Source organism: Urocitellus parryii, chromosome 5 (genome assembly GCF_045843805.1).
Source record: "Urocitellus parryii isolate mUroPar1 chromosome 5, mUroPar1.hap1, whole genome shotgun sequence".
Classification (NCBI taxonomy): Eukaryota; Metazoa; Chordata; class Mammalia; order Rodentia; family Sciuridae; genus Urocitellus; species Urocitellus parryii.
Genome location: NC_135535.1, coordinates 156,046,607 through 156,074,600, shown reverse-complemented (window position 1 = coordinate 156,074,600; position 27,994 = coordinate 156,046,607). Strand labels below are relative to the sequence as shown.

Here is a 27,994-nt window from a genome sequence, read left to right as displayed (position 1 = left end):
TTACATTAATTTAACATTCCAATGGCTTTTTGAAAACTTTAAAATGTTGAAACTCACTAGGCAAAAACAAAATTATACATACATACAGATGTATCATACAAATGAAACTTTAAAAGAAAGTCATGACCAACAGCTGACTAAAGATACTTAGTACCTTTCTTTAAAAAGTTAGTGTTGAGTGTACAAGTACAGGAATGGAAGTTAAAAAATTATCCATGAAAAAAAAATCTACTTGACCAGTCTATAAATAAACCTTCTGTTTTCCTTGCTCTATTGAGTTCACAAGTAAACATTCATTTTGACATGCTAAAGTTCCTAATGCTGGTGGAACAATTCCTGTACCTGGACAATTATTACATTATGATTTGTTTGCTGGATAGTTAATGTCTGTTACTTCCTGTTTTATGGATATAGCTTCATTAACTGCCTCTCGATCGCCTCCATCAGCTGCAAATCCAGTTCCTCCAGCTCTTTCCGAAACATCAGCATCATCTTCCAGGCCATTGTAGAATTCTTCAATTTCACTTTCATCTTCCATGGGTTCTTCTAAACTTGGACTCTGACATGTACCACTATCACTGTTACTGCCACAAGAACTAGAGGATAAGACGTCATCTTCAGAGTCTGAATATACTTCAGCGCCATGGAAAATGTAACGATTTGGTGGTAAAAACAGGTATTGATTACCTGAAATATAGTAATAAATGAAATGTTAGACTTAATTCAGTCTAGTTGGACAGTCTGGAGTCCAGTGTAGGTTCTCTCTGCCTTTTATCACCAGACTTTATAATTTTGTTTTAAAGCAAGAACTGTGAGTCCTGGATTGAAATACTAGTTCTTTGTACAGGTAGCTGTTTCTTCATGTGGAGAATGAAATAATTTTAATCCTGATTTAAAAATGAAAAAAGAGAAATCATTCAACAATTCCTTTTTAAGAAATTTGAAATTAGATGCCTAATTCAAATTCATTAAATGAAATACTTTTTTAGAAGTATTTCATCTAACATTTCCATTTAACTTTTTTCCAGCCTGCTACTTAATATACTGTGAATATCTTCCTCTCCCCACCATTCAGAATGCAGTTCTTAGATACTGGCATTGATAGCCCCACCGCCCAGTCTAAGAAACCTGTACTTTTTTTTTAGTGCTCAGGATTGAACCCAGGGCCCCCAGAATCTGAGAGTCCTGTAGATATAGGTTAATGACGACAACAAGAAGCTCATTTCCTCCCCTTAAGCCATGGACACTAGGTCAAGAAGAACTCCTTAAGATGTGTGGGGGTTTGTTTTTATTTTGTTTGGAGATGGATAGAATGATCTTTTATGTGGTGCTAAGGCTCTAACCCAGTGCTTCTGCTAGGCAAATGCTGCTCTGCCACTGAACCATAACCCAGAAGTGATATGACAGTCTGCTACATATTGTGAAAAACACTTGTCACTATTAATTTTCATGGTTGGAGTAGGAAGTCAAGTACTTTTATTCCAGTGGCAAGACAGAAAACCCCTAGCAGCACTTGGGTCATGTTCAGTGTTTAAAAAAAAAAATTAAAAATAGTGACCAGGAAGCATTTTATGTGCAAAAGGAGGCTTTTGTCTGCTCTTGTGAATTAAATGGTAGGAAACAAGGAGCCTTTAAATGGGTCCCAGCATATGATTATATTACACTTGTTTCTATAATTTTAGCTCATGATTTAAAAACATTATATTCTGCCCTAGCCTCACTGAAGAACTGGGGAAGTACTAGTTACCAAGACTCTACTTCTAGTAAAATCAAGTATAATTCCTGGGCAAAGAGTTATATATGACCACGAATCTGGCAAAAGATCTTCAAGGAAAATTCCAGTGCTAGACTTCTATTTTAATACTCTACTAAAAAATTAGCCTTCTAGCCGGGTGTGGTAGCACATGCCTGTAATCCGTAGGTAGGTAGGCTGAGATAGGAGGATCTCAGTTCAGCAACTCAGTGAGACCCTGTCTCTACAAGGGCTGAGGATATGGCTCCTTGGTTAAGCACCCCTGGGTTCAATCCCCTGGTATAATCTAATCTCCAAGTAGAACCTACTTTTTGTTAACTCTGATCTGCCTCAGCATCATTTATAATTTATAGGGAAAAGGCCCCAAAACAACTTCAGGTGAACTAAAAATTTACGTACAACTAGAACACAATCTCCATACCATCAACAAGTTTTATGTAAACATATATTATGTTTGAAGGTGTGCAAAACTGTTAGGCCTAAGTTAAAGCAGATATCTATTTTTACATTGATTAAATTATGACCTTCCCATGTGTGCTGCTTCTACTAAAACATCACCCTTCAAAAAGCAGCTTTTCTCACGTGTCAAAAGGATAGATGCTATTCCTGATATTCAGTGGAGAAGAATCATGATATGTTTTCCAGATCTGAGACTGTACATTGTAGTGGTTAAGAGAGCAGCCTCCGAGGTGAAAGACCTGAAATACAATCTGGCTCTGTGTGCACTTCCTAGTTGTTACCTTGTATGATGTTGCACATAATCCTCTTGGTCTTCCATTTTCCCACCTGAAACAGGGAAGTAATAATACTTCCTACCTCATGAGTTGTTAGTTTAAAATTAAATGTTAGATATGTGTATGAAGCAACTGACCCACATTAAGCATACAAACAAATCATTTCTACCAGTTATAGAGTTTTCAGTGGCAGAGTATATAATATAAACCTATTCTCAATATTTATCTTCCATTTTTCTTCCCATCTCCTGGAGAAACAACATATAGCATACCATTAAAAGCAAACACTCTTCACTCTTTCCTGTATTATGTAAGATACCGCTATATTTACCCGTCTGTGACTTCTGAACTTCACACAATTTTCAATTCAACTATGGAAAGCTACCCAAATCAGGGTTGGGGATTCAGCTCAGCAGCGAAACACTTGGAGCTTCCCCAATCAACTAACCTGCCAAAACTGCTAGTTTGTCCCACAAAACAAAAAAAAAGCTTTATAATAATCATACTTTCCAACAAAGTTTCTTACCATCAAGCCGCTTACTAATCTGTTCTTTTGCAAGTCTGTTGGGCCAGCACTTTCTCACTGTTTCAGCAACTGAAGTTCTTTCACCTTTCTCACCAGTATTGGAACCAACATCTTTCAAATCTGGATTTTCCACATTAACACACTCAACATTTCTAGTAGAAGTCTGCACTTCCTGTGATTTTTCTTCCACACAACTCTTTGATTCAGATACATCCAAATCATCATTAGTCTTCCCTGTTTGGTTTAAAAGTGTCACTGAAGAATCTGGTGGTGAAGTTCTTTCTGGTGAACTTGATTCTTCTGAAATATTTAGAGGTGTTGGTGGTAACTCTGATAAATGGACCAACTCTTTTTGTGTTCGTGGAGGTTTTTCGGTAATTTCTGAAAGCTTTACAGGGTTACAGCAAAGTTTGGCGTATTCACCACCTAACCTATGACACAATTCATTAATTATGACATCACAGTCTCCAAGAAGTTCTACATCAAAATGCAGATGAGGCAGAGGTTCCCTATTAATTAATATCTGAGGCACTTCGTGTGGTATGGAACCTAAAAACAGGGTAAAAAGAAAGTTAGGAATTGAAGGTGAGCTAATAAAACCATAACAAATGCATCCTGCAAAAAAAAAAAAAAAAAAAGCCTGAATTCCAAATGATACCCTCCACTGATACTTGAAAAGTCATTAAGTCATTACATTTCATCAAAAAGTTATCGTGGGCTGGGGTTGTGGCTCAGCAGTAGAGTGCTTCTAGAGCCTTAGTTCAATCCTCAGCACCACATTAAAATAAAGGTATTGTGTCCAACTAAAAAGTAAAAAAAAGATATCGAACAAGTGAGAAGCATTAAAGCATCCCAGTTTCTGATCTTGCCAGGTTGGTTACCTCTGAGCAATCTTGTAACTTTCCATTCTGACCTCAATTTCCTTCTCTGTAGAGAATGGGAATAATGTCATTACTTAATTCTTGGCACATAGGTGTTTAGGTTACGTTGTAGCTCCTGATACAAAGGTTAAAAGCCATACAGACATATTCTACACTACTTACCAGAAACTTTTTTTACATTTTCAAAAAACCATATTTGCCTATTACCCCACAGGCACAAGCCTGTAATCCTAGCGTCTTGGTAGGCTGAGACAGGAGAATTCCAAGTTCAAAGCCAGCCTCAGCAATTCAACAAGGCCCTAAACAATTTAGTAAGACCCTATTTCACTAAATTTTAAAAAGTGGGACTGAGGGCTAGGGTTATAGCTCAGTAGTAGAGTGCTCATCTTGCATATGGAAGGCAGTGGGCTTGGTCCTCAGCACCACATAAAAATAAACATTAAAAAAAAAAAAAGCTGGGCTGAGGTTGTGGCTTAGTGGTAGAGCACTTGCCTTGCATGCATGGTGCACTGGGTTCAATCCCCAGCACCACATTAAAAAAACTAAATAAACAAGGGTATTGTGTGTATCTACAACATTTTTTTTTTTAAAGGCACAGGAGGATAGCTGAGGATGTGGCTCAGTGGTTAAGTGCCCCTGGGTTCAATCCCTGGTACCAAAAATAAATAAATAAAGCATTTAAGGCAGAGAAACCCAGGTATGGTAACTTGGGCCTATAGTTCCAACTATTTGGGAAGGTAAGGCAGGAAGATCACTTGAGCCCAAGAGTTCAAAAACAGCCCAAGTAAGAAAGTAAGAACCCTATTTTTTAAAAGAAAAGAAAAAAACTGGGCTAGATGTGTAACTCACTCAGTGGTTGAGTGCCTACTAAACATGCATCAATCCCAAGGCCACAAAAGAATGGGGAGCTTACACTACTAAATTACGTTCATTTAATCACAAATCACCTATATTCTACTGCACAAAGATTTCACAGCTATTTAGGAAAGACTGAATTAAGTGATAAAGCCACCAGATGTAAGACAAATACAGAATTAAGGAGTTTGACTCATGTTTCTTGTGTTTACCTATTTGATTTACTGATATAAAACCATTTAATTCTCTGTTTTGGCGTCTGATTGTCTGCTCTTGTCCTCCCATTTATAAAAAGACATATCTGATGTATTTGAAATATCCTTCTCATTTCCCTAGCTTCATTACAGGAGAGAAAGAAGGTAGTATGAAAGCATGTTAAAGAAACTTCCCAAGAATAATAGGGTCTTGAATTACATGGAAACATTGTTAAACACATACACACACTCCTTGGGTTTATGTAAGCTAGAGCCATGTACTACCATTATGACGTGCCATGACTGTCATTACTACAAGAAGAGACTTATCATCTTGAATCCCTAAATTCTATCTTACACAAGTATATTACCCTTCTAATAAGTTGTGCATTTGAAAAATGTGAAATGTCAAAAACTGTAATATCATGGGCTGGGGTTGTGACTCAGTGGCAGAGTGTTTGCCTAGCATGTGTGAGACACTGGGTTCGATGCTCAGCACCACATATAAATAAATAAAGGTCCATTGACAACTTAAAAAATACTTAAGAAAAAAACTAATATCAATACAAATAATTTCTTAAGTTTATGTAAACAAATCAAAACTAAACTCTGCCACATTAAACACATTGCATTAAAAAGTCTTAAGTTGAAGCTGGGTGTGGAACAGTGGCACATACCTAGAAATCCCACCTACTCTTTAGTCTGAGGCAGGAGGATCACAAGTTTGAGGCTGGCCTCTGCAACTTAGAAACTCTGTCTCAAAAAAACTAGAAATATACCTCACTCAGTGCATTTTCCCTTCATCTGGATTTTCCATGAGTAAGAACTAGAATTTAGTATTCCTTCTGTTTTGACATCCCCTGGCCCTCATTAAATATCATTTGCAATAACCCCCATAAACAAAAATATCATCTAAAAAAATATAGCTTAGCTCTTTACCACTTTCTAAATAGGAAAGTGGTAAGATCACTAGAACCTATTATACAGATCCATAACCTGTGGTATCATATGCAGAAAAATTCCTCCAAAACCATCACTAACTTACTTGGAATTAGTGCTACTGGTCTTACTTTCAGGGAAGACCCAATAACAATAAGGAGATCGACTTCGTCTTTGTCATACTTCATGGCTCTATGAAACTGTTCTGGTAAATTTTCACCAAAAAAGACAATCTCTGGTTTCATGATAGCAAGTGGTTCATCAGCTGGGCACCTAGGACATCGAGGAACTACCTGCATGTTCCAGATATGGGTTGAGATAAAGTGAAAGAAAGTTCCAAGTTAGTAGTAGTCAATATTTCCACACTTTTTTAAAAATGCATTTCAGAATTATCATAGAAAACAGAAAAGCTGTAGGAAAATTGGATACAATCTAAATGTCAATTTTAAGTTTACTGATACACAATGAAACATTTTCCTGTATTTTTTCACAGTATTTTTATGAGGATTACCACAACTCCTTTAAAGGATCCAAATCTGACATCACTAAAAAGGAGAGAAAGGAGAAAAACTAACATAGCAGCTTCTTACTTGTGACCTGGGTTTTTATTTTAGGCTTATATAACAAAGGAGCCAATTTAATGATTTCAAGGTATTATTGTATTTCATTAGAATTCCCAATGGCAACACTCTTCCTGGACATTTCCCTGTCTCATAAATATTTTGCAGTGGGGCTGGGGATGTGGCTCAAGCGGTAGCGCGCTTGCCTGGCATGCGTGCGGCCTGGGTTCGATCCTCAGCACCACATACAAAGAGGTTGTGTCTGCCAAAAATTAAAAAAATATTAAAAAATTCTCTGTCTCTCTCTCTCACTTCTCTCTTTGAAAAAAAAAAAATATTTTGCAGTGGCGGAGGATACTGGTGGCTAAGGAAGAACAGATCAGAGATGAGCACATTCCTAAAATGTGGGTGATTAATTACCTGATTAAAAATATCTCCTCGTACAGCTTCACAGTCAACTTTATATTTACAAATCAGGCAAGATGCTGTTGCAAAGGAACCTAGAATCAACCAACATGTATATGGTTTATTAAAGTAATATGTTTCTTAAACATAAAGTTTAACACAACAATTTTAAGAGATTCCACATGGAAATTTAGAGAAAATGAAAAAAATACACGTAATGCATGGAGACAATTCAATCCTCAGCTGTGAAACACAGGTGTAACTGTGTCTTCTAAAACTAACTCTACCAGTGCTAAAACTCTTCAGGATATTAAGGTTCCAATTTTAATATCTTAGTTCACAGATGTGTTTTAGAAACTTTACAGAAACAATCTCATGTTACTGCAATATCTTCTAAAATGAAAAGTATATTAATATTGGTTGGGCACAGTGGCACACGCCTATAATCCCAGTGACTTGGGAGGTTGAGATGTGAGAATCAAAACTTCAAGGCCAGTCTCAGCAACTTAGCAAGGCCCAGACTCAAAATAAATTTTTAAAAAAGGGCTAAGGATGCAGCTCAGTGGTAAAGCACCTCTGGGTTCAATTCCCAGTACCAAAAAAAAAAAAAAAGTATTACTATTTGGTATTATACTTCTGATTTCATTATTTTGCATTCTATTTTTTTTAGATTATCTTCAACTAATCAGATAACATGTTAATGATGTTTAAACTCTCATTACTGGAGGGCAGCTTGCTTTCTAATGCTGTTTTTTCCTAAGAAACTAAATAAATTACCAAAAGCCATTTTGAAGTTTACTAACCATGACATTGAATTATCCTTTGGATTCCTGCAACCTGTTCCAAGGTATCTATATTCTGAGTATAGTTGCGAAGTAGTTTTCCTTCCTTATCTGACAAGGCTATGAATTTGTGACATAGAGATGGTTGGAACTGTCCAGGATATATTTCCTACATAATGCAAAAGATAGAAAAAGCTAATGTTAATAAAATAACTATAACTGGCATCCTGCTTAGGTTTAACAAAAAACTACCATTGATAATTCCCCATATATAATTTTAAAACAAAATACATGAACATTTTAAAGCATCTTGATGGATGCAACACACACCTAGAAAAAGGATTTTTGCTGTAATATGTATAAAACTCAGCAATTAGTGAACTTGGCCCCTTGAAGAAATGATCAGGTTGACCCATAAACATCACTAATAAATGACTCCTTAGGATATCAAATTCTTGCTGGCTGCAAATTCAGATTTTTGTTTAAGGAAAAAGGGGAAAAGTTTACACTGAAATTACAGATATCAAAAGTACGGTGACTTTTTAAAAAACTAAAAAGAGGGCTCTGTCAACATACGAATATTTAAAAAATTTTTTTTTGATTCATCATTCATTATAAATATCAACCTGTTGGAAGTTTAAAGCTAAAGTTTTAATTCCTTACCAAAATTGTTTTCCTTCCACTGCACAGGCACATACTGGTATAGTATAGAGTTGCTCATGAATGCTGAGTTGCTGGATTTTGTGTGTGTGTTTTTCCCCCCAAATAATGCTTCAATGCTGTTTCTTCTTTAAAAACAAAGAATTCAGATATACACATGGCAAAAAGATCAGAGAAAAAGTATCAATTTTGGTCCTCCCAACTTTTGACAGTGTTTTTATTCAATTTCATTTAGTAAGTGACTATGGCAAAGGAAGTTTCTTCTCTACTTTTTCTTTAAAGTAGTAGCACTATCATCTACTTACTTCCTTACCATTCATTACAGGCTCTAACCCATTATAATGCTAGCCAAAAAAAACAAAAAAAAACAAAAACTAGACACAACCATACATCCATCAATAGGGAACTGGTTGTGTAAATATAGCACATCCATAACAGTGGAATATGCAGCCATAAAAAACGAGGGAGACCTAGATGCACTGACCTGGAAAATGGCCCATAACATGTAGGGGGGAAAAAAAAAAAGTTAGTCACCAGTGTGTATAGTTTTGTTTTGTTGTTAACTGAACAAAAATGAAAATTTATGTATATATAGATAGGTCCATAAGAACAAGCCAGGAAGAATACAAACAAGTTGTAAAAAGAGTTGGGGTAATTTTCACTTCTGACATTATACCAAAAATGCTTAATCATGAGATTACAGATAACTATTTTTTACCTATTTCACATCTCAAATTTTAAAAACACTTTGCCATTCAACAAAAGAATACCTTCTAGATAAAACTTAATACACTTTTCCCATGATGGTAAGTATATGTATATGTCCATATGCTGCTAAAAATCTATTATACAAAAATCCAAAATGTTTGCCTTTCAAATGTTTCAAAAAAAATTCAAGAATAACTATTTGCAAAGAAAGAAATGAATAACTGCAATTTAAAAAAACAAAATGCATATAAGAAGTAGCAGCAAAAGAAGAGTTTACTAATAGAAGACTAAATATAATGGTATAGCACAACTCAGTAGTATTCCATGTTCTGGATGTTCTGGAATACTAATGAGTTGTGCTATACCATCATCTCCTACCCAGGATACTTTGTTTTATTGCCTTTACACTCAGAAAATTAAATATTGTAGCACTAAAGTACCTTCTGGGAAGATCTTTTAGCATATTTTGACCAATATTGAAAAAGGCTAGGAACAGATAAAATAGAATCTCTATAAAGCAGTAGGCAGATTGATAAAAGCATGCCAAACACAGAACAGGAAGGACGACTAACTCCGGGGCACAGTCAGAAGACAGGAGTTCTTCTAAGATTCTAAAATTGTATCTATCCTCCTTGAATTAACTATATGTCTTAACCTCTTTCAAAGGTGAAAGTAAGGAATGCAATATGTGTGGAATGCTAGATTTCACATATATACTAGTTTCCCCTTCTTGTCCAACGTGTTCAAGATAATTTTCAGCCCTTAAAGTTATGAAACAATTCCTATTACTAAGGATAATTTATGAAAAACTTTTATTTTATAATCCTACATTTTACATGTGAAAACCTTAATGATGAGTCTTAGCTTTATTTTCTTTCTAATATGAAGAGGACCATGTCAATTTAAATATAGTATTCAACTATAAAGAATATAATCAAATTATTTAGGACTATTTTAACAGAAACCAGTTCTAAGATAAGACTCTTAATTTGAGAAGTTTGCTGAAAACTAAATGGTCTATAATTTTTAGATAGGATACGGATTAACTCTTTCACATTAGAAGTATTACATGAGGGCTGGGGATGTGGCTCAAGCGGTAGCGCACTCGCCTGGCATGCGTGCGGCCCGGGTTCGATCCTCAGCACCACATACAAAGATGTTGTGTCCACCGATAAAATAAAAAATAAATAAATAAATATTAAAATTCTCTCTCTCTCCCTCTCTCTTAAAAAAAAAAAAAAAAGAAGAAGTATTACATGATAGCCAGCCTTGTTCTAAGCAAGTCCTTTTAAGGAACCAGTCATGAGGGTTGGGCCACTCTTGAGGAGATCAAAGGTTTAAGGTAAAAAAGGGAGCCTTTTTATGAAAAGACACAAATAACCCAGGATTAGCCACCAACCAATGTGGTCAAAGCTAAAGCTCAGAACTACCTATGGAATTGCAGCGTTTTCCTGGGAAAATAATGGCTTTCCTCCAGTGATGCGCTCTGCTTTTAACCTCAGGTTTCTAACAATACAAATAAAAGACCAAAACACAACTGTAATCACGGCCCCTGAAAACTAAAAAGACTCTTCGAAGTCTTAAGAGTTTATAAATCAGAGGAAGGCACACTGTTGAAAGAAAAGTAAAAAAGATTAAAGTAGTAACACCATCATCTACTTCCTTTCCATTCGTTACAGGCTCTAACCCATTATAATGCTAGCCAAAAAGAACTAGACAAACTAGCCAAAAAATTCTCCAGTTAAGGAGAATACTCATTATCTTATTTCACTCATTCTGTAAAATCACCCAAATAGACTACTCAATCTTTTTTTTAAATATTTTCAGTTGTAGATGGACACAATACCTTTATTGATTATTTTTTTAATATTTTTATGTGATGCTGAGGATCGAACCCAGTGCCTCACACATGCTAGGCAAGGGCTATACTGCTGAGCCACAGCCCCAATCCCACTACTTAGTATCTTAATCAGTACTTAATACCCTAACCCTAACCTGACAAATTCAACTGCTGTGCCAGTACACTGGCTCACGGTAATCCCAACAACTTGGGCTGAAGCAGAAGGATCACAAGTTCAAAACCAGCCTCGGCATTTGCCAGTAATGGATGGAGCTGGAGAATATGAGGCTAAGTGAAATAAGCCAATACCAAAGATGTTTTCTCTGATGTGCAGATGCTAATTTACAGTCAAGGGAGAGGGGCACTAGGGAATAGATCAGATAGAAGGGAGTGAACAGAAAGTAGGGTATCTGGGGATAGGAATGATAGAATGCATCAGACATAATTACCCTATGTGCATATGATTACACAATCTGTATAACTACATCACACACAAGAATGAGAAGTTATACTCCATTTATGAGAGATGCGTCAAAGCATCTTACTATCACGTATAACTAACTAGAATATAGAAAATGAACACTGTACCATTTAAAAAAAAAAACAGTCTCAGCAACTTATCAACACAGTAACTCAGCAAGACAATGTCTCTAAATAAAATAGAAAAAATGGGCTAAGGATGTAACTAAGTGGCTAAGCGCCTCTGGGTTCAATCCATGGTACCAAGTTTGGTTCCTTTAGGAATCTTTGTTGAGCATACATGTGTACACAGGACCACAGACAGTGAATATTTTAGGTATTAGACCATATGGTTTATGTGTATATGGTCTCTGTCACTACACAAGCTCTCCTTTATAATGCAAAAGTAGCTATAGATAATATATGAGAATGGTTGTGTTCCAATAAAACTTCATGTACAATGACATCAGAATTTCATGGAAGTTCAAACTCCATGAAATATTCTTTTGACTTTTTCCCCAGCAATTTAAAACCTCATCGTTAGCTGGGGAGGCAGTAGGGGGAAGATATTGGTCCATGGACACAAAATCTCAGAAAGGGAGAATGAGTTCACCAATATCTATTGTACAACATGGAGACTATAATTAGTAACAAGTGTATTATATACTTGAAAACTGCTGAGTGTAGATTGTGAATGTTCTTATCCAAAAATAAGTATGTGAATGTTATTTAGTTTGATTTAGCCATTCCATACGGAAAAAATATATCAAAACATGTTGTACACTATAAATACAATTTTCTTTTTTTTTTTTTTTTTTAAAGAGAGAGTGAGAGAGGGGAGAGAGAGAGAGAGAAAGAGAATTTTTAATATTTATTTATTTTTTTTAGTTCTCGGCGGACACAACATTTTTGTTGGTATGTGGTGCTGAGGATCGAACCCGGGCCGCACGCATGCCAGGCGAGCGCGCTACCGCTGAGCCACATCTCCAGCCCTATAAATACAATTTTCATTTGCCTATTTACATGAATAATAATATATCACTTTAATAAGCAGTGGGTGAAATCTGATCTGATCATACATTATAATTTTTAAAAAGCTGACATAAAAAGTAGGGTAACTTCTGTCCTAACCTAACACAAAGGAATTCCAATTAATGAAACTATTAGCTACTATTTAATGAAATTTTAGTATATACTTAGGTTTAATAAGCCCTTATATTTTGTATTTATAATTCCACACACAAAATTCAGGGCCGGGTTTTTACACTTTAAAAGGTTAAAGAAAAATAATATGTCAGAGACCCTATGTGACCCATAAAGCAGGGCACATATTTACTATCTGACCCTTTGTGGAAAGTTTGCTGACCCTGTTCTAGACATATATTCTTTTTTTTTTAGTTATAGATGGACACAATGTCTCTATTTTATTTATTTACTTTTATGTGGTGCTGAGGACCCAAGCCAGTGCCTCACACATTAGATAGGCAAGTGTTCTACCACTGACCTACAGCCCCAGCCCATATATTCCCATTTTACAAATGAAAACAAAAACAAAACAAAGAAATAATTTATCAATTTGGTAACAGGAACCATAAGTAGCAGAGTTAGCATTTACACCTAGTTTCAATACAAAAGTCCTGTTCTTAACTGCCTTTCCAATTTTATGCTTCAGCCTCAAATTTTCTATTTTTTCTTTTGGATTAAGCACCATTTTTCTTAGGTTACAAACCAGTCTAATTGAGCAAGACTAGTTTGGTAAGTCCACCTTATTTTGCTCAATTTCATAGGATTACTACAGGCTGGAATTCCACTAACCCGAACATAAAAACACTCTTCAAAAAAACATATTCCCTAAAATCAGTATGAAAAGAAAAGCCCCTTGGGCTGAGGACATAGCTCAGTTGGTAGAGTGCTTGCCTAGCATGCACAAGTAAGTCCCTGGGTTCAATTCCCAGCTCCCACCAAAAAAAGAAAAGCCCTTGAAATGGGGGGAAAAATGGCTAAGAACAAAAAAATAATTAGAAGATACACACAGGACCAGAAGTAAAAGTAGTCATCCATACTAATTAAAACAGAATACTAAGGGCTAGTGGTATAGCTGGGGAGTGGGGTGAGAAGAATGCATGAAGTTCTAGGTAAAAATCTAGGGCCAATAAGTAAATAATAAAGATAAAACAACAGGGGCTGGGGTTGTAGCTTAGTGGTAGAGTGCTTGCCTAGCACGTGTGAGGCACTTGGTTCGATTCTCATATAAATAAGTGAGTAAATAAATAAATAAAGGTACATCGACCACTAAAAAAAATATTAAAAAAAAAAGATAAAACAAAAGACAAGAACATTAACATGCTAATGTGTTACCTATTATACATTTATAATTTCAAACCTGCTAAACAACCCTAGATTAAAAAAAAAATCTCTAATACCCACTGTTAAGAGACTCATTACATTATGTACAACTTGAAGACAAACTACTATACAGCCCCCACCCACCTCCCCCATGAGATGTATCTGTTAAGTACCATTTATTTCCAAGAATACTAAGCAAGAAGCTTAGCATGGTGGCACACTCCTCTAATTCCAGCTACTCAGGGAGGCCGATCACAAATTTGAGGCCAGCCACAGTCAACTTAGCAAGAGCCTATCTCAAAATAAAAATAAAAACGACTGGGATAGCTCTGTGGTAGAGCACTGCAGAGTTCAATCTCCCAGAACTGAAAAAATAAATAATAACACGTTAGACTGGCAGTGTTGCTCAGTGGTACAGCACTTGCCTACCACAGACAAGGCGCTGGATTCCATCCCTAGAATGACCAAAAGAAAAAAAAGTTAATACTTATAATGTATTCTGGGGTTTTTTTTGAGGGGGTCAAGGGATGTAATAGGGACATGCTAAGTCAACCTTCTCACATATGTGTGATGAAAGTGTATTTTAGGGCTGGGGATGTGGCTCAAGCGGTAGCGCACTCGCCTGGCACGCCTGTGGCCTGGGTTCGATCCTCAGCACCACATACAAACAAAGATGTTGTGTCTGCTGAAAACTAAAAAATAAATAAATAAATATTAAAAAAAAAAAAAAGAAAGTGTATTTTATTTCAACCTTTTCTGGTAGAAATGTATCTAAAGCTAAGGAAAAAAATGAACTTGCAATTTCTCTCTCAGGAATTTATCTTAAGAACAATGGCAATATACCAAAAAAGATAACTGTAGCAACACTATTTGGATGTCCTAAATATGCACTTTCAGAATTATAGTATACCTACTGATCATCGTTATATAACATTAAAAAGTATTTATGCTGGGCATGGTAGTACACACCTGTAATTCCAGTTACTCAACTGGCTCAGGCAGGAAGACTGGGCCACTTAGTAAGACTCTGTAGGCAAGACTGGGCCACTTAGTAAGACTCTGTCTCAAAAAAATAAAAAGGACTGGGGATATAGCTGAGTGGTAAAGTTTGGTACTGGGTTTAATCCGTAATACCAAAAAGGAAAAAATAAAAGTATTCCAGTGTCTGACAGAAGAGTTTGTAGAAAATCCAGAGCAGTTCAGAGAACCGCTTTTATAAAGGTGTAATATAATATACAACTCTAAGTACTACAATGACACTTATATATACATGTAACATGTACATGAGTATTAACATTATCTTCAGATGAATGAAACTACAGCGACTACATTTTTCTTTTGCTTGCATTCTTTGACTTTTTAGGTAATGAGCTTCTTTTAAAACTCAATTTGGGGGCTGGGGATGTGGCTCAAGCGGTAGCGCGCTCACCTGGCATGCGTGCGGCCCGGGTTCGATCCTCCAGCACCACATACAAACAAAGATGTTGTGTCCGCCAATAACTAATAAATAAATAAATATTAAAAAAAAAAAAAAAAAAAAAACTCAATTTGGGGGCTGGGGATGTGGCTCAAGTGGTAGCGCGCTCGCCTGGCATGCGTGCGGCCTGGGTTCGATCCTCACCACCACATACAAACAAATGTTGTGTCTGCCGAAAAACTAAGAAATAAATATTAAAATTCTCTCTCACTGGGCTGGGGATATGGCTCAAGCGGTAGCACTCTTGCCTGGCATGCGTGCAGCCCGGGTTCGATCCTCAGCACCACATACCAACAAAGATGTTGTGTCCGCCGATAACTGAAAAATAAATATTAAAATTCTCTCTCTCTCCTCTCTCCCTCTCTCTTTAAATAAATAAATAAATAAATAAAATTCTCTCTCACTCTCTCTCACTCTTTAAAAAAAAAAAAAACAACTCAACTTGGGGCTGGGGTATACTTCAGTGGTTAAGCGTTTGTCCAGCAAGCATAAGAGCTTTGATCCCTAGGGCCACCAATAATAAAAATATTAAAACTCCTTTATCTTTATAACTATATGATCTGATAAGTTTGCATCTTATCAAATATAAAATAACACATTTTTGGAATGAGGTTCATAAAAATTTAGATCATATTTCTTCCTCTAGCTTTTCCTGAACTTCAATCACTTCAAGGAAAGAACAATCACTGAATATTTATAACTATGACCACAACTCATCAATTTAAGTTCTTAGTCAGGTGTGGTAGTGCATAACTGTAATCTCAGCAACCTGGGAGGTTGAGAAAGGAGGAGCACAAGTTCAAGGCCAGCCTCAGAACTTAGGCACTGCCTCAAAATAAAAACAAAAGGGAAAAGTAAAAAAAAAGAAAAAGACTGGAGAGCTAGCTCAGCTACAAAGTGCCCCTCAGTTAAATTCCTAGCATGACTTAAAAACCCTAAGTTCTTATTAAGCAGAAGAATAAGACCATGGTTGAGAATATAACTATCACTTTAAAACTAGCCTTAACTATTCTTGTACAAAAGAATTCAAAATGGTACCACATGGAAACATACTATAATATGCTGATGCTAAATGGCAGCAATTTTGCAGGGGACACTGACCCTTTCTACCATACATTTTTAAATGTCAAGTCTGGTAGCAGAGGTGTTTACAGCATTTAGTGGGTGGAAGCCAGCAATGCTGCTAAACACTTTGAGACCCAGTAAAGCTCCCATAGCAAAGAATTATCCAGTCCAATGTTAATAGTGCTGAGTTGGCAGAGCAAGCACATGGCATGCACAAGAGGTCCTGGGTTCAATTTCCAGAACCAAAAAGAAACAAACAACAACCAAAAAACCCCACTCTTAATGGACCAGTAACCTTTTCAACATACCTCTCCTTTACATTCCCAATATCAGTGAAATCTAAATTTCTTCTCAATAATCACATACAACCAATGGCTTAATTTGGTGTAGAAATTATCTTTCTTCCAAAATATCTAAATTTCACCAGTATTTCCTTTATTCATGGCTTCATACTAAATTCATTTTCACTCATAACTAGCAAAACTCACAAGCCATTTTATGAACTTTCCATCTAGTTATAGTGACCAGCAGAAAAGCTGAAGTTAGGCTGAGCTACAGCTCAGTGGTAGAGTACTTGCTAGCATAAGAAAGGCCCTGAATTCTATACACATACACAAAAGTGGTTGTTCTTTGTTCTTGGAAGGTTTAGGAATCTTTATTTGCATATTCTCCATTATCTGGGTACTGTCCTGCATTCCTTGTTGTTTCTCCTAATTCTTTTCCTAGTTATTTTTAGACCCAAATTAACTCATATTGTCTCTCCTACCTATATTATTAAGTACTACTGCCGTAAGCAGATGCTTTCTTCCTAATGTGAGAATTAAATACAAAGAATTATATATGAATAATAATTAAAGATTAGTTTAATTAGCTCTTAACATAAATGAAAACAAAAAAGCAATCAAGCAAATTTTTATATAAATGGTATTAGAAATAATTTTAAAGACAAATGAAAAATGTTGACCTTTTCTCCTCCCAAGTAATATAAAATCTGCAAGGCAATAGTGCTTAAGAACTACTTTAACACATTTAGTGGGTTTTTTCCCCCATTCATAGAACTTTTACTCCACTTGCATGAAGTGAATACATGTGTTCCTAACAATTACGCTTAGATTGTTCATGAAAATTTCTTAAGGCATTAAACAAAGCTAGCCATCATCTCAAGTTATTTCCCTGTAACTATTTTTTAGCATGTTAGAGAAGTATCGAGAAATATACATATGTGTGGAAGGCTTCATGAATTTGCATGTCTTCCTTGCTCAAGGGCCATGATAATCTTCTCTGTAACATTCCAATTTTAGTGTATGTGCTACAAGAGAAGCAAGCACTAACTAGTGTGCCTTTTCTGTTGTAACTTTTATTTCTATTTTCCTTTATGCTTTCTCTAGATTTCTATTAAAATTTTAAAAGTTTTAGGATTGTCTTTATCAGGGTAATTATTTCTACAGCTTTTCATATGTTAAAGTTAATTTAAACTTAAGATAAGGTCTTACTATGTTGACCAGGCTGATCTAGAACTCCTGGGCTCAAGCAATCCTGCTTCAGCCTCCAGAAATATGAGCTATAGCACCCAATTTGGTTCCCACATTTTCCTAAGTGTCAGTTTACCACATTGGAAAAAAGCACATAAAAATCTGCTTTTTAAGGGCTGAGGCTGTAGCTCAGTGGTAAAGTGCTTACCTTGCGTGTGTGAGGAACTGGGATCAATCCTCACCACCACATTAAAAACAAAGATTTTTTTAAAAATCTGCTCTTAAAATAACTGAACTCTTAATTTTAGATATCTAACTGCACTGTATAAGTAAAGTAGGAAATTTATCTTCATGGGATAGTTTAAAAAGCCAACAAGAGTTAATTTTGGAAATATAGAAATACCCACCCCCCAATTTAACAGCAAAAATCTTGGGACCATTATAGAAAATTCAGTAGTAAATTAAGTTTTTATAATGAGATCTAAGATCAAAGTAATTTCTAGTTACCTGCTGGCCTTCTAGAAGTACAAAGGTCTACTAATTAGACCTGCTATAATGCCAATATCCTAGGTCCAAATCAAGAGATCTATAATTACGTGATCTTTCCTTGGTCTTCAAAACCATGCTGTAGTCCACTAGCACTAATAGATTAAAACAGTGCATCTTCACTAATCTGTAATATTTTGTAATGAACAACCAAGTGTCTGCTCTAAAGGTCAGATATAGATGACCACCATTATTGCTGATACATGAAGTAAAAAGTTTGAAATTTGGGGGCTGGGGTTGTAGCTCAGTGGTTGAGCGCTTGCCTCGCATGCGTGAGGCACTGGGTTCGATCCTCAGCACCACATTAAATAAATAAATAAATAAATAAAACAAAGATATTTTTTTAAAAAGTTTGAAATTTTGGTAAGTTTCAAATTAAGTTTGAAGGATTCAAATACTCTTGACTGCCTGAAAATTTTTCAAATACAGCTTAAATCATATATATGAACTTTTAATATGATAAATGTATTCTAATATACATTTGATGTACTACACTGGGACAAAACAAACTTTTATTCTTTAAAGATAGGGACCAATTTAAATTAACACCCATTGTTTTGAATTAGAAGGATTTTTCTTATAGTAATGTAAATATTTATTATGGTTTAAAAGTATATGAATACACCCTTAAAAATTCAGGTTTACTTATTTAATTTCTGGATTCACTGAAAAATAGTCTCTTTCAAAAAGGCCCTTTTGAATGTACATCCAACTTTAATCATCTTTATCCATAAGACCAAACTACAGGAGGAAAAACCCATGTTTTCTAATGTCTAAAATCTTTTAGGCATGGTATAATGATTAAACTTTATAGCAGAGCTACACAAGAGATATATAAATTTTCTAGTAATCACATTAAAGTGAAAATTTTAAATATATTTTACTTTACCCATTATTGATTCCATATAATCAATATCTGTTAGTATTTAATAAATGAAATTAACAAAAATTTTATTTTTCTGAACCAAGGTCTCTAAAATCCAGTATGTCTTCAGTACTTCATGCTTCAACTACTCAACAGCTACATGCAGTAGTAGTGGCTTCTGGACTAAACAGAGTGATTCTAGAGACCAATTTATTGACAAAAATGCAATCTCAGAATCTTCTCCACCCTTAATTACAAATGATTTTTTAGGCTACTACAAAACATACCAGAGTAAGCTGAGCACAGTGGCAGATGCTTATAATTTCACCATTCAGGAGGCTGAGGCAAAAGGATATCAAGTTGGAGGCTAGACTCTGCAACTCAGACCCCAACTCAAAAAATTAAAAGGGCTAGGGATGTAGTTCAGTGGTAGAGAGCTTGCCTATTATGCACAAAGCCCTGGGTTCTATCCCCAGTGACACACACACAAAAGTAGATGTTATAATCTTCATGACTCAATAAGAAATACTGAATGTCAAAATAGTTACATCACTTCTATAGAGTCTATGAACTCCCAAAGAGAAGCCCAGACCGTGAATAAAGTACATATTTAAAGTTAAAAAATAAGATAGTCTTTTCTGGAAAGTAAACTCAATACTAAAATAAAGAAAACTCCTGACTAATCTTACATCACCATAGTAATAGCATCACTTAACAGACAATGCATTCAGAAAGCGTAAAAACCCTATACATGAACAAAATACTTTTTCATGAGAGGCCACCAAATAAGCAATAAGAAAGTTAGTAGTACCTTTGCAAACTTGAAGAACGGTCTTGGATCTTTTCTGAAATATTCAATATCAAACATTGCTTGAGGATCTGGAAGATCAGGGAAGTCTACTGCAAGACGAGCATAAATACCATCTCTTGACCTGAAGTCAGGTATTCCACATGAAACAGATACCTGAAATATGCATGGCATAATTTGTACAATTAACTCTTCTACCTTTATAATTAGTAGCTCTCTTACCATATAATTTTAGAGGAGAGCTGAAAAATAAAGTTTTGGTTTGAAATATTTTGGGGAGAACAGAAATACCACCTTACCCTGATTTCAAATAAAAGTAATAACACCCAAATAAATGAGTCTAATTAAAACTGCCACATATTCTGTTTTTAATGGTGATAATAAGGAATTTTAAATCAGGATAATTTTAAACCTTTAAGCATTTAATGAACAAATTAAAGCAATTACAATCTGACTGAAAAGGGAATAAACCAATTCAATCATTTAACTAGAAAGCAGGCAAGAATTTCTACCACAATTATTTCCCAAGAAATCGCTCTTATATGGTCAATATCCTACTACCCTCAAGAATATTAAATTCCTATGTTTTCTTTAAAAATTATTTTGCAACCACGCATGATGCCATGATCCCAGAGACTCGTAAGGCTAGGGCAAAAGGATTTCAAATTTGAGACCAGCCTCAGAAATTTAGGAAGATCGTCTAAAAATAAAAAAAATAAAATAAAGAACTGGGGTTATAACTCGGTTTTAACACATCCCTGGGGTTCAATCCCCCATACCACAAAAAATAAACTATGTTGCCAGATGGGCATGGTGGTGTACCCTTGTAGTGCCAGCTACATAGTAGGCTGAGGATAGCTTAAGCTCAGGAGTTTTAGACCAGCCTGGGCAACACAGTCAGACCCCATCTCAAAAACTAAATAAAAAACTACATCGCATTATATTTCAGCTCCTAATTTTTTAAAATATTTTTTAATTGTTGATGGACCTTTATTTTATTCATTTATTTATATGTGGTGCTGAGAATTGAACCCAGTGCCTCACACATGGGAGGCAAGTGCTCTCCAACTGAGCCACAACCACAGCCCGCTCCTAATTTTTAAAAAATAGATTTAGACACTATGCTTATTCTACAAATAAACCCTGACATTTCAAACAGAGGATTCAAAACTTTTACACACACACACACACACACACACTCATTTGGTACTGAGGATTGAACCTATTGGCAATTTTACTACTGTGCTACATCACCAATCCTTTTTTTAAAATTAATTATTCTAAGAAAGGTCTTGCTAAATTTTTTAGGCCAGCCTTGAACTAGTAATACTCTTGCCTCAACCTCTTAAGTCATTGGAATTATAGGCATGTGCCACAGCAGCACTATGCTAAAATTTTAATTTTACTGGAGTTGACTTCACCTTGACCTTAGAGTAAAACAAACTTATCAAAATCACATATGTGGGGCTGGGGACGTGGCTCAAGCGGTAGCGCACTCGCCTGGCATGTGTGTGGCCCAGGTTTCATCCTCAGCACCACATACAAAGATGTGTCCACTGATAACTGAAAAATAAATATTAAAAATTTTTTAAAAATCACATCTGTGAACAAAATCTAACTATCCTGGGACTTGAATGTAGCTCAGTGGCAGAGCACATGCTTACCATGTTTAAGGCTCAATCCCCAGCAACAAGAACTTAACCAGCTGGGGCACGGTGGCACTCGCCTGTAATTCCAACAGCTCAGGAGGCTGAGGCAGAAGGATTACAAGTAAAAAGTTAACCTCAGCAACTTGGCAAGGCCCTAAGCAACTTAGCAAAACCCTTTCTCAAAATTAAAAAAAAAAAAAAGGGTGAGGGTAGGGGGTGGGAGGGCAAGGCTGGGGATGTGGCTCAGTGGTAAAGCATCCCTGGGTTCAATCCCTAATACCAAAAAAAAGTTAACTATTCTTGATATTATTTAATAACAATCGTTCACAACTAAAAATGATAGAAAACTCACACCTATAATCCCAGCAATTTGGGAGGCTGAGGCAGGAGGATCATGAGTTCAAAACCAGCCTCAGCAACTTAGTGAGGCCCTAAGCAACCTAGCAACACCCTGTCTCTAAAATATAAAAAAAAGGGCTGGGGATGTGGCCCAGTGGTTAAGTGCCCTGGGTTCAATCCCCAATACCAAAAAAAAAAGAAAGAAAGAAAGAAAAAGAAAACAGGACTGAATTTTACTCCTACAGTTGCTCTGGTTGCTAACACACAATGTACTCTATTCAACACATAATACATAACGGTCTTAGGTAAAGTCAAATGAAAAATGTCAAATTACCACAATCCTACAATAGTAGAGCACATGACTTATGTGTGAAGCCCTGGTCAAACCCCAGTACTGCTAAATAAATAAACATATATAAATGTAAATAAAATTAAAAATGACCTGCCCCCCCACCAAAAAAAAATCACCATAATCCTATCATTTTCAAATGACAAAAAGACAGGAATCTGTTACCTTTCCAACACTAAGTTTTTCATTTGTGAATATCAATTACATTTCTGATTTCTCCATGAAGACTGACCAAATAAACAGCATCTCCACCTAGACCCTGACTTACTATAACAAAAGCAGAATCACAATTCCCTGCATCTCCCTGAAGAGCTGTGGTATAATACAGGCCAAAAAAAAATCTTGCCTTAACTCCCATTACCTACTGTGCCATAGATAGAAGCAAATATTTTTTAAAGGCTGTTAGAGAGATTTTTCAGAGTCTTTTCTCAAAAACTGAACCAATTTAGCAACTGCACTGCACTCAGATTTTGGCAGTTTCCAAACATCCATTCTAATTAAGGATGAATTCTTCTAAACCAGAAAAAAAGTTCCTTAATTAGAAAAAAAATAAGATAAAACCACCTCTTCCTTTTATAGGTGTTTTATACATCTTACATACCCCAGCTCCAGTTAGAACTATTATTTTTTTGCACTCTTGCAGTAATTTCACAGCATCTTCAATTGTATTAATATCTTTTCTTTTTTTCCTTTTTGGTGGTTCTGAGAGGATATTAATAACAATCTGCCACAGTGTCATATCATCCAATTCAGGTGGAGGAATTGTTTCCGGTAGTAAATCTTTAAGAATTGTTCGAGGATCTGTGCCAATCATGAGATGTTGCTGAACAAAAGTATATGGACCTATGTTAAGAAGAAAAAGATTCAGGTCAAATCTACTTCCAAGAAACTTAAAAAAACTCAATTTTCTGAAATAATGCATTAGTAATCTCTAAGGTTATTTTGCAAAGAAAGAAAATGCAACTTATTTTCTTCTCAAGATACCCTTAATGCTATATACCAATGAGATTAAGAAGATCTTAACCTATAAATATGTATTTCAAGAGTCAAACTGAGGGACGGAGAGGGTCCAGTGGTAGAACATATGGTTTAGCACATACCAGGCCCTAGGTTCAAACCCCAGCATCAAAAAAATTTTAAGATGAATTAACTGTAAGTTTTTATGGTTAAAATCTAAAATCATTCACTATAACTTATAACAAAACCATTTACAAAGTTGTTCTATAAATCATTATAGAAAAGACTCTACCAATCCTAAAAGTCCATGTTATTTATCAGGGACATAGAAAAAAAAAGTCTAGGCTATAGTTGTAGCTCAGTGTTAGAACACCTGCCTAGCATATGAGGCACTGGGTTCAATCCTCAGGACCACATAAAATAAATAAATAAATTAAAGTATTGTGTCCATCTACACAATAATTGTATTTATTTAAAAATAAATAAAAATGTTTTTAAAAATCTGTATGTAAATAACATTTTTTAAAATTTTTCCATTATCAACCTTCAATTTGATCTTTACCAGTCTCCCAAGATGACTCATACAATGTTTATGTTTTTTAAATATTAATTATTCTTTCACCCTGAAGTTGCTCAGATCAGATTCCTAGCTTGAGAAAATAAACAATATCAACATTAAAAAGGAACTAACTAGTCATCACTATGTTTAGTCAAGGCATCTGAAAAAGCTAGAGTACCAAAATTTTTTAAAAATCACCTTTTAAGATGGTTATATTACATCTTTGGTATAAAAATCTGATATTGCAGGGCTGGGGGCATAGCTCAGTGGTAGAACATTTACCTAGCATGTGCAAAACTCTGGGTTTAATCCCCAACAAGAGGCAGGGGGAGAAGGAAAGACAACTTTCCCATTCTCTAATTTTGTAAATACTTACTAAGCACAATCTATGTATAAAGCATCATACCTACATTGACACAACAGTAGTTAAAGAAACTCAAAAACCCCTGCCTGGGAGTGGAACCACCATTTGACCCAGCCGACCTCTCTCCTCAATCTATACCCAAAGAACTTAAAAAGAGCATACTATAGGGACAAAGCCACATCAATGTTTATAGCAGCACATTTCACAATAGCTAAAATGTGGAGCCAACCTAGATGCCCTTCAATAGATGAAGGGATTAAAAAAAAAAAAAGAGGCATATATATACACAATGAAATTTTACTCAGCAATAAAAGAGAATAAAACCATGGCATCTGCAGGTAAATGGATGGAGTTAAAAAAAAGATAATGCCAAGTGAAGTTAGCTAATCCCAAAAAAACAAATTCTGAATGTTTTCTTTGATATAAGGAGGCTGATTCATAGTGGGATAGGGAGATGGAGCATGGGAGGAATAGACAAACTCTAGATAGGGCAGAGGGGTGGGAAGGGTAAGGGAGGGGGCATGGGGTTAGAAATGATGGTGAAATGTAATGATCATTATTATCCAATGTACATGAATAAAGACATGAATTGGTGTGAATATACTTTGTATACAACCAGAGATATGAAAAATCGTGCTCTATATGTGTATATATGTAATCGTGCTCTATATGTGTATATGTGTAATAAGAATTATAATGCATTCCACTGTTATATAATTTATATATATATATATATATATATATATATATATATGTATGTATATATCTCCTGCCTCTGTGGAGCTCGTATTCAAGCACAAGAAGCATCATTGAAAACACCAGGTTTAGAACTTGTTAAAACCTGTTAAGTGGGTTGGGAGTATAGCTCAGTTGGTAGAGTGCTTGCCTTGCATGCACAAGGCCCTGGGATTCCCAGTACCACAAACAAAAAACCCTGTTAAGTGATATTATGAAAAAGTAAAAAGGAGATGTAAAGTGAGGAAGAAAGAAACTAACTAAAGGAAGAGCATTCCACAAAGAAGATACAAGTAGGTTTAAGAAGGACTTAGCTATTAGAGAAATAGCATAAGTTAACTTTCATTGGCCTAAGCTGCTTGGAAACAATAACTGAGGACTGGGGGTTTACAGGTCTGTGGTAAAGCATTTGCCTAACCATACACAGGTTTGATCTTAGCACAGCAAAACAAAAACTTGCCATATAACCACGTACCTAAAAAGCTCACCAGTTAAAAGGCAGAGAATTAAAAGTTGGTATAAAAGAAAATACAGAAAGAAAAATATATTCCAAAGCTGCACAGCTCTACTATACCTATCCGTGGCCTTGGAGTCCAATCACTAGAGCTTGCGTGTGAAGCTCTATCATCCTCATCACTTTCACAGGAATGAAAACCATTGGTGATAATTTCATCACTAAACAGAAGATTATCTGCAAAAGAAATCAAAAGTAATTTAAGGATGCTGAAACAATTTGCATCTAAAATGTATGAAGACCCATAATGATTATGATGCAATCATTCTCATAGAATAAAACATTTAACACTCACAATGAATGTATTTAAAAACGTCTGTGGGGTCAACCTGCACCATTTATAGGAGCAGTTTTCTCATCCTTTGAGATTCTGTTCAGAATCTAAGTTTCAGCCCATCTAAATCTAGAAGTTAAGTATACTTTTCAAAGTATACTTCAAAAAAAAAAAAAAAAAAAAAAAGTCAGATGTGGTGGCAAATGCCTGTAATCCCAGACTCTGGAGGCTAAGGCAGAAGGATCACAAGTTCCAGACCAGGCTGAGCAACTTAGCCAGCCCCTAAGCAACTTAGACCCTGTCTCAAAAAAACAAAAAGGGCTGAAGACGTGGGATGTGGCTCAGTGGTTAAGCACCCTTGAGTTCAAACTCTGGTACCAAAAAAGAAAAAAAAAAAAAAAAAAGGAAAGAGGGTTTAGAGTGCTTGTCTCATATGCACAAGGCCCTGGGTTCAATCCCCAGCACCACAAAAAAAAAAAAAAAAGAAAGAACAAGAAATACTAGGTGACAGTACTGACCAAATTCTATTGTTATATCATGTGCATGTACAAACATGTAAAATTGTATCCCACCATTTTTATAATTATAATGCACCAATAAAAAGATGAGCCAAAAAAGGAAAATAAAATAAATGTTTTAAAAACCAAAATAGGAAAAAAGTAGGTTGGGGTATAGCTCAGTGGTGGAGTTACTTGGGTAGATATCCCACAATATAAAGAAATAAAAATAATAATAATGTAGTTAAACTGAATTTATCAGTCACAAAGGAATTCAATAAATTTGTAAAAAGAGATTTACCCAAATGTCATAGAAATCACAGGGTTGTATTTTAAGAAATAAAATCTAGGAAAAACATCTAAAAGAAAAAAACAGATTTACACAAAAGTGCCACTCTAGTGACAAACCCCCTCACTCCCTGAAGTTTGCACTTTTATATAACACTAAACATACTAAACTGTGCATTACTCTTCCCTATTCAGTTGTTTCTTGAAATCAAAGGCTGTTTTACCAGTCCCTAATGCACAGGTTCTTTTTCACATGTGGCCAAATGGGCTTACTAGATGGACCTGACACAAAATAAAACAAAGACCCACACCTACCCAGGGCAGAAACTCATGAGATCACAAATACGAAACCCTCACCTCAAGGATGACATAATGCAATACACCACCTCTGGCTTCAGAATACCAAAATTATGTCAATTTGTGTTTCGGAATTACTATGTACAAAAGTATTACACTAAACCTAAAACCACTATAAGAAATGTTTGGAAGAAAAATAATATTCATAAAAGTATTCTAAAAGTACTATCACTCTCCTGTGCCCACTGTCAACAGCATCACAGAGTGTAATGACTTTGAAAATAGGCATGTTCCTTAAATATCAGAGGCTTTTTAAGAAACACCTTTGCTCTTTTAAAATCTCAAACTTTTTAAGGTGAAAACCAGTGACCCTCAAAAACATAGCACAGGTGTCAGTCAGCTTGCAAAAAGCAATTGCAAAAAGGTCGATTGACCGGACAGCCAGAAGTTGCAGACTTCAGTGTACTTGAAGGGGGGGAAGAATAAAAACCTTTAACAAAAGCAATATGGTAAGAGGGTAGGAGAGAAGCAAAAAAGTTATTTTAGAAACAACTGCGAGAGCCTGCAGACCTGGCGACTGCGCAAAGCAGCCCAGGCGGGCCGCGGACTGAGTGAAGGGAGGGAGCAAGTCGGCGCACAGCTCCCGCAGCACGGCCCACAGCCCTTAAGGGCGCAGGCAAGCGGAGGGCGGTAGTGGAGAAGGGGACGCCGCGGAGCCAGCCACGAGCCCCCCGCCCGCCCCAAAGACCCCCAACCTGACGCTAGGAGGGGCCCCAGAGAGGGAAAGGGGGATGCGCAGTCCCGGTCGCCCGCGCCCTGCGCACCTCGGTACCCAATCGCCGCCGCCGCCGCCTCTTCCTCCTCCTCGCCCTCCTCGTCGTCGTCGTCGTAGAAGTCGTCGGCCGGCGGCGGCTCCCGGGATAGGCCCTGCAGGCCCGGCCCATTGTCTCCTTCTCCGGCCGCTGCCGTTGCCTGGGCCTCTCGCTCCCCACCCGCCGCTGCCGCCTCCCGCCACAGCGCCGCCGCAGCCGCCGGGCAGCCCGCGGCCGCCGGTGGCACCTCTCGCTCCGGGGCCGCCCCACTGGGCTCGCCCAGGCTCCGCCCGAGGCCAGGACCTTCTCTCCGCGGCCTCTTGCGGAGCGGCTCTCCGGCGGGCGGCGATGCGGCCTCCCTCTCGGCCGCCGCTGCCGAGGGGGAGCCGCCGGGCTGAAGGGCGAGCGCCGCCTCGTCCGCCATCTTCCAACTGCCTCTCTGGCCCTCCTCCCTCGCCTCCTCTGCTCCCGCTCGACGCGCGGCA

The 27,994-nt window shown here is 36.6% G+C and overlaps 1 protein-coding gene and 1 non-coding gene across 3 annotated transcripts; both read right to left on the bottom strand.

Annotated features, from left to right (window-relative positions):
• Positions 1–60: 60 nt before the first annotated feature.
• On the bottom strand, positions 61–27,980 carry Sirt1 (sirtuin 1). 2 transcript variants are annotated; one of them, XM_026394652.2, is made up of 9 exons: positions 27,522–27,980; positions 25,402–25,518; positions 22,814–23,055; positions 19,879–20,031; positions 7,651–7,798; positions 6,863–6,942; positions 5,989–6,175; positions 3,014–3,562; positions 61–687 (listed from the first exon to the last, which is right to left on the bottom strand). In XM_026394652.2, exons 1-9 carry the CDS (start codon positions 27,931–27,933, stop codon positions 359–361), a joined length of 2,217 nt encoding a protein of 738 aa, XP_026250437.1. In that variant the 5' UTR covers positions 27,934–27,980; the 3' UTR covers positions 61–358. The 2 variants fall into 2 exon arrangements, with proteins under 2 accessions (XP_026250437.1, XP_026250438.1); XM_026394653.2 differs by lacking the exons at positions 19,879–20,031; positions 22,814–23,055; positions 25,402–25,518; positions 27,522–27,980 and adding an exon at positions 8,293–8,387.
• Positions 17,403–17,512, bottom strand: LOC113187038 (U6 spliceosomal RNA). Its single transcript, XR_003301375.2, has one exon. It is a non-coding gene; the product is annotated as a U6 spliceosomal RNA (small nuclear RNA).
• Positions 27,981–27,994: the final 14 nt, after the last annotated feature.

Bases quoted from the DNA above. Each gene is read 5' to 3' on its own strand.
- Sirt1 (XM_026394652.2), bottom strand. From the start codon at position 27,933: ATGGCGGACGAGGCGGCGCTCGCCCTTCAGCCCGGCGGCTCCCCCTCG. The intron at 25,519-27,521 runs GTGCGCAGGGCG...TTTCTTTTGCAG, and splicing joins GGCGGCGATTGGGTACCGAG to ATAATCTTCTGTTTAGTGAT. The intron at 7,799-19,878 runs GTACTACTAACT...TGCATTATGTAG, and splicing joins CGTTCTTCAAGTTTGCAAAG to GAAATATATCCTGGACAGTT.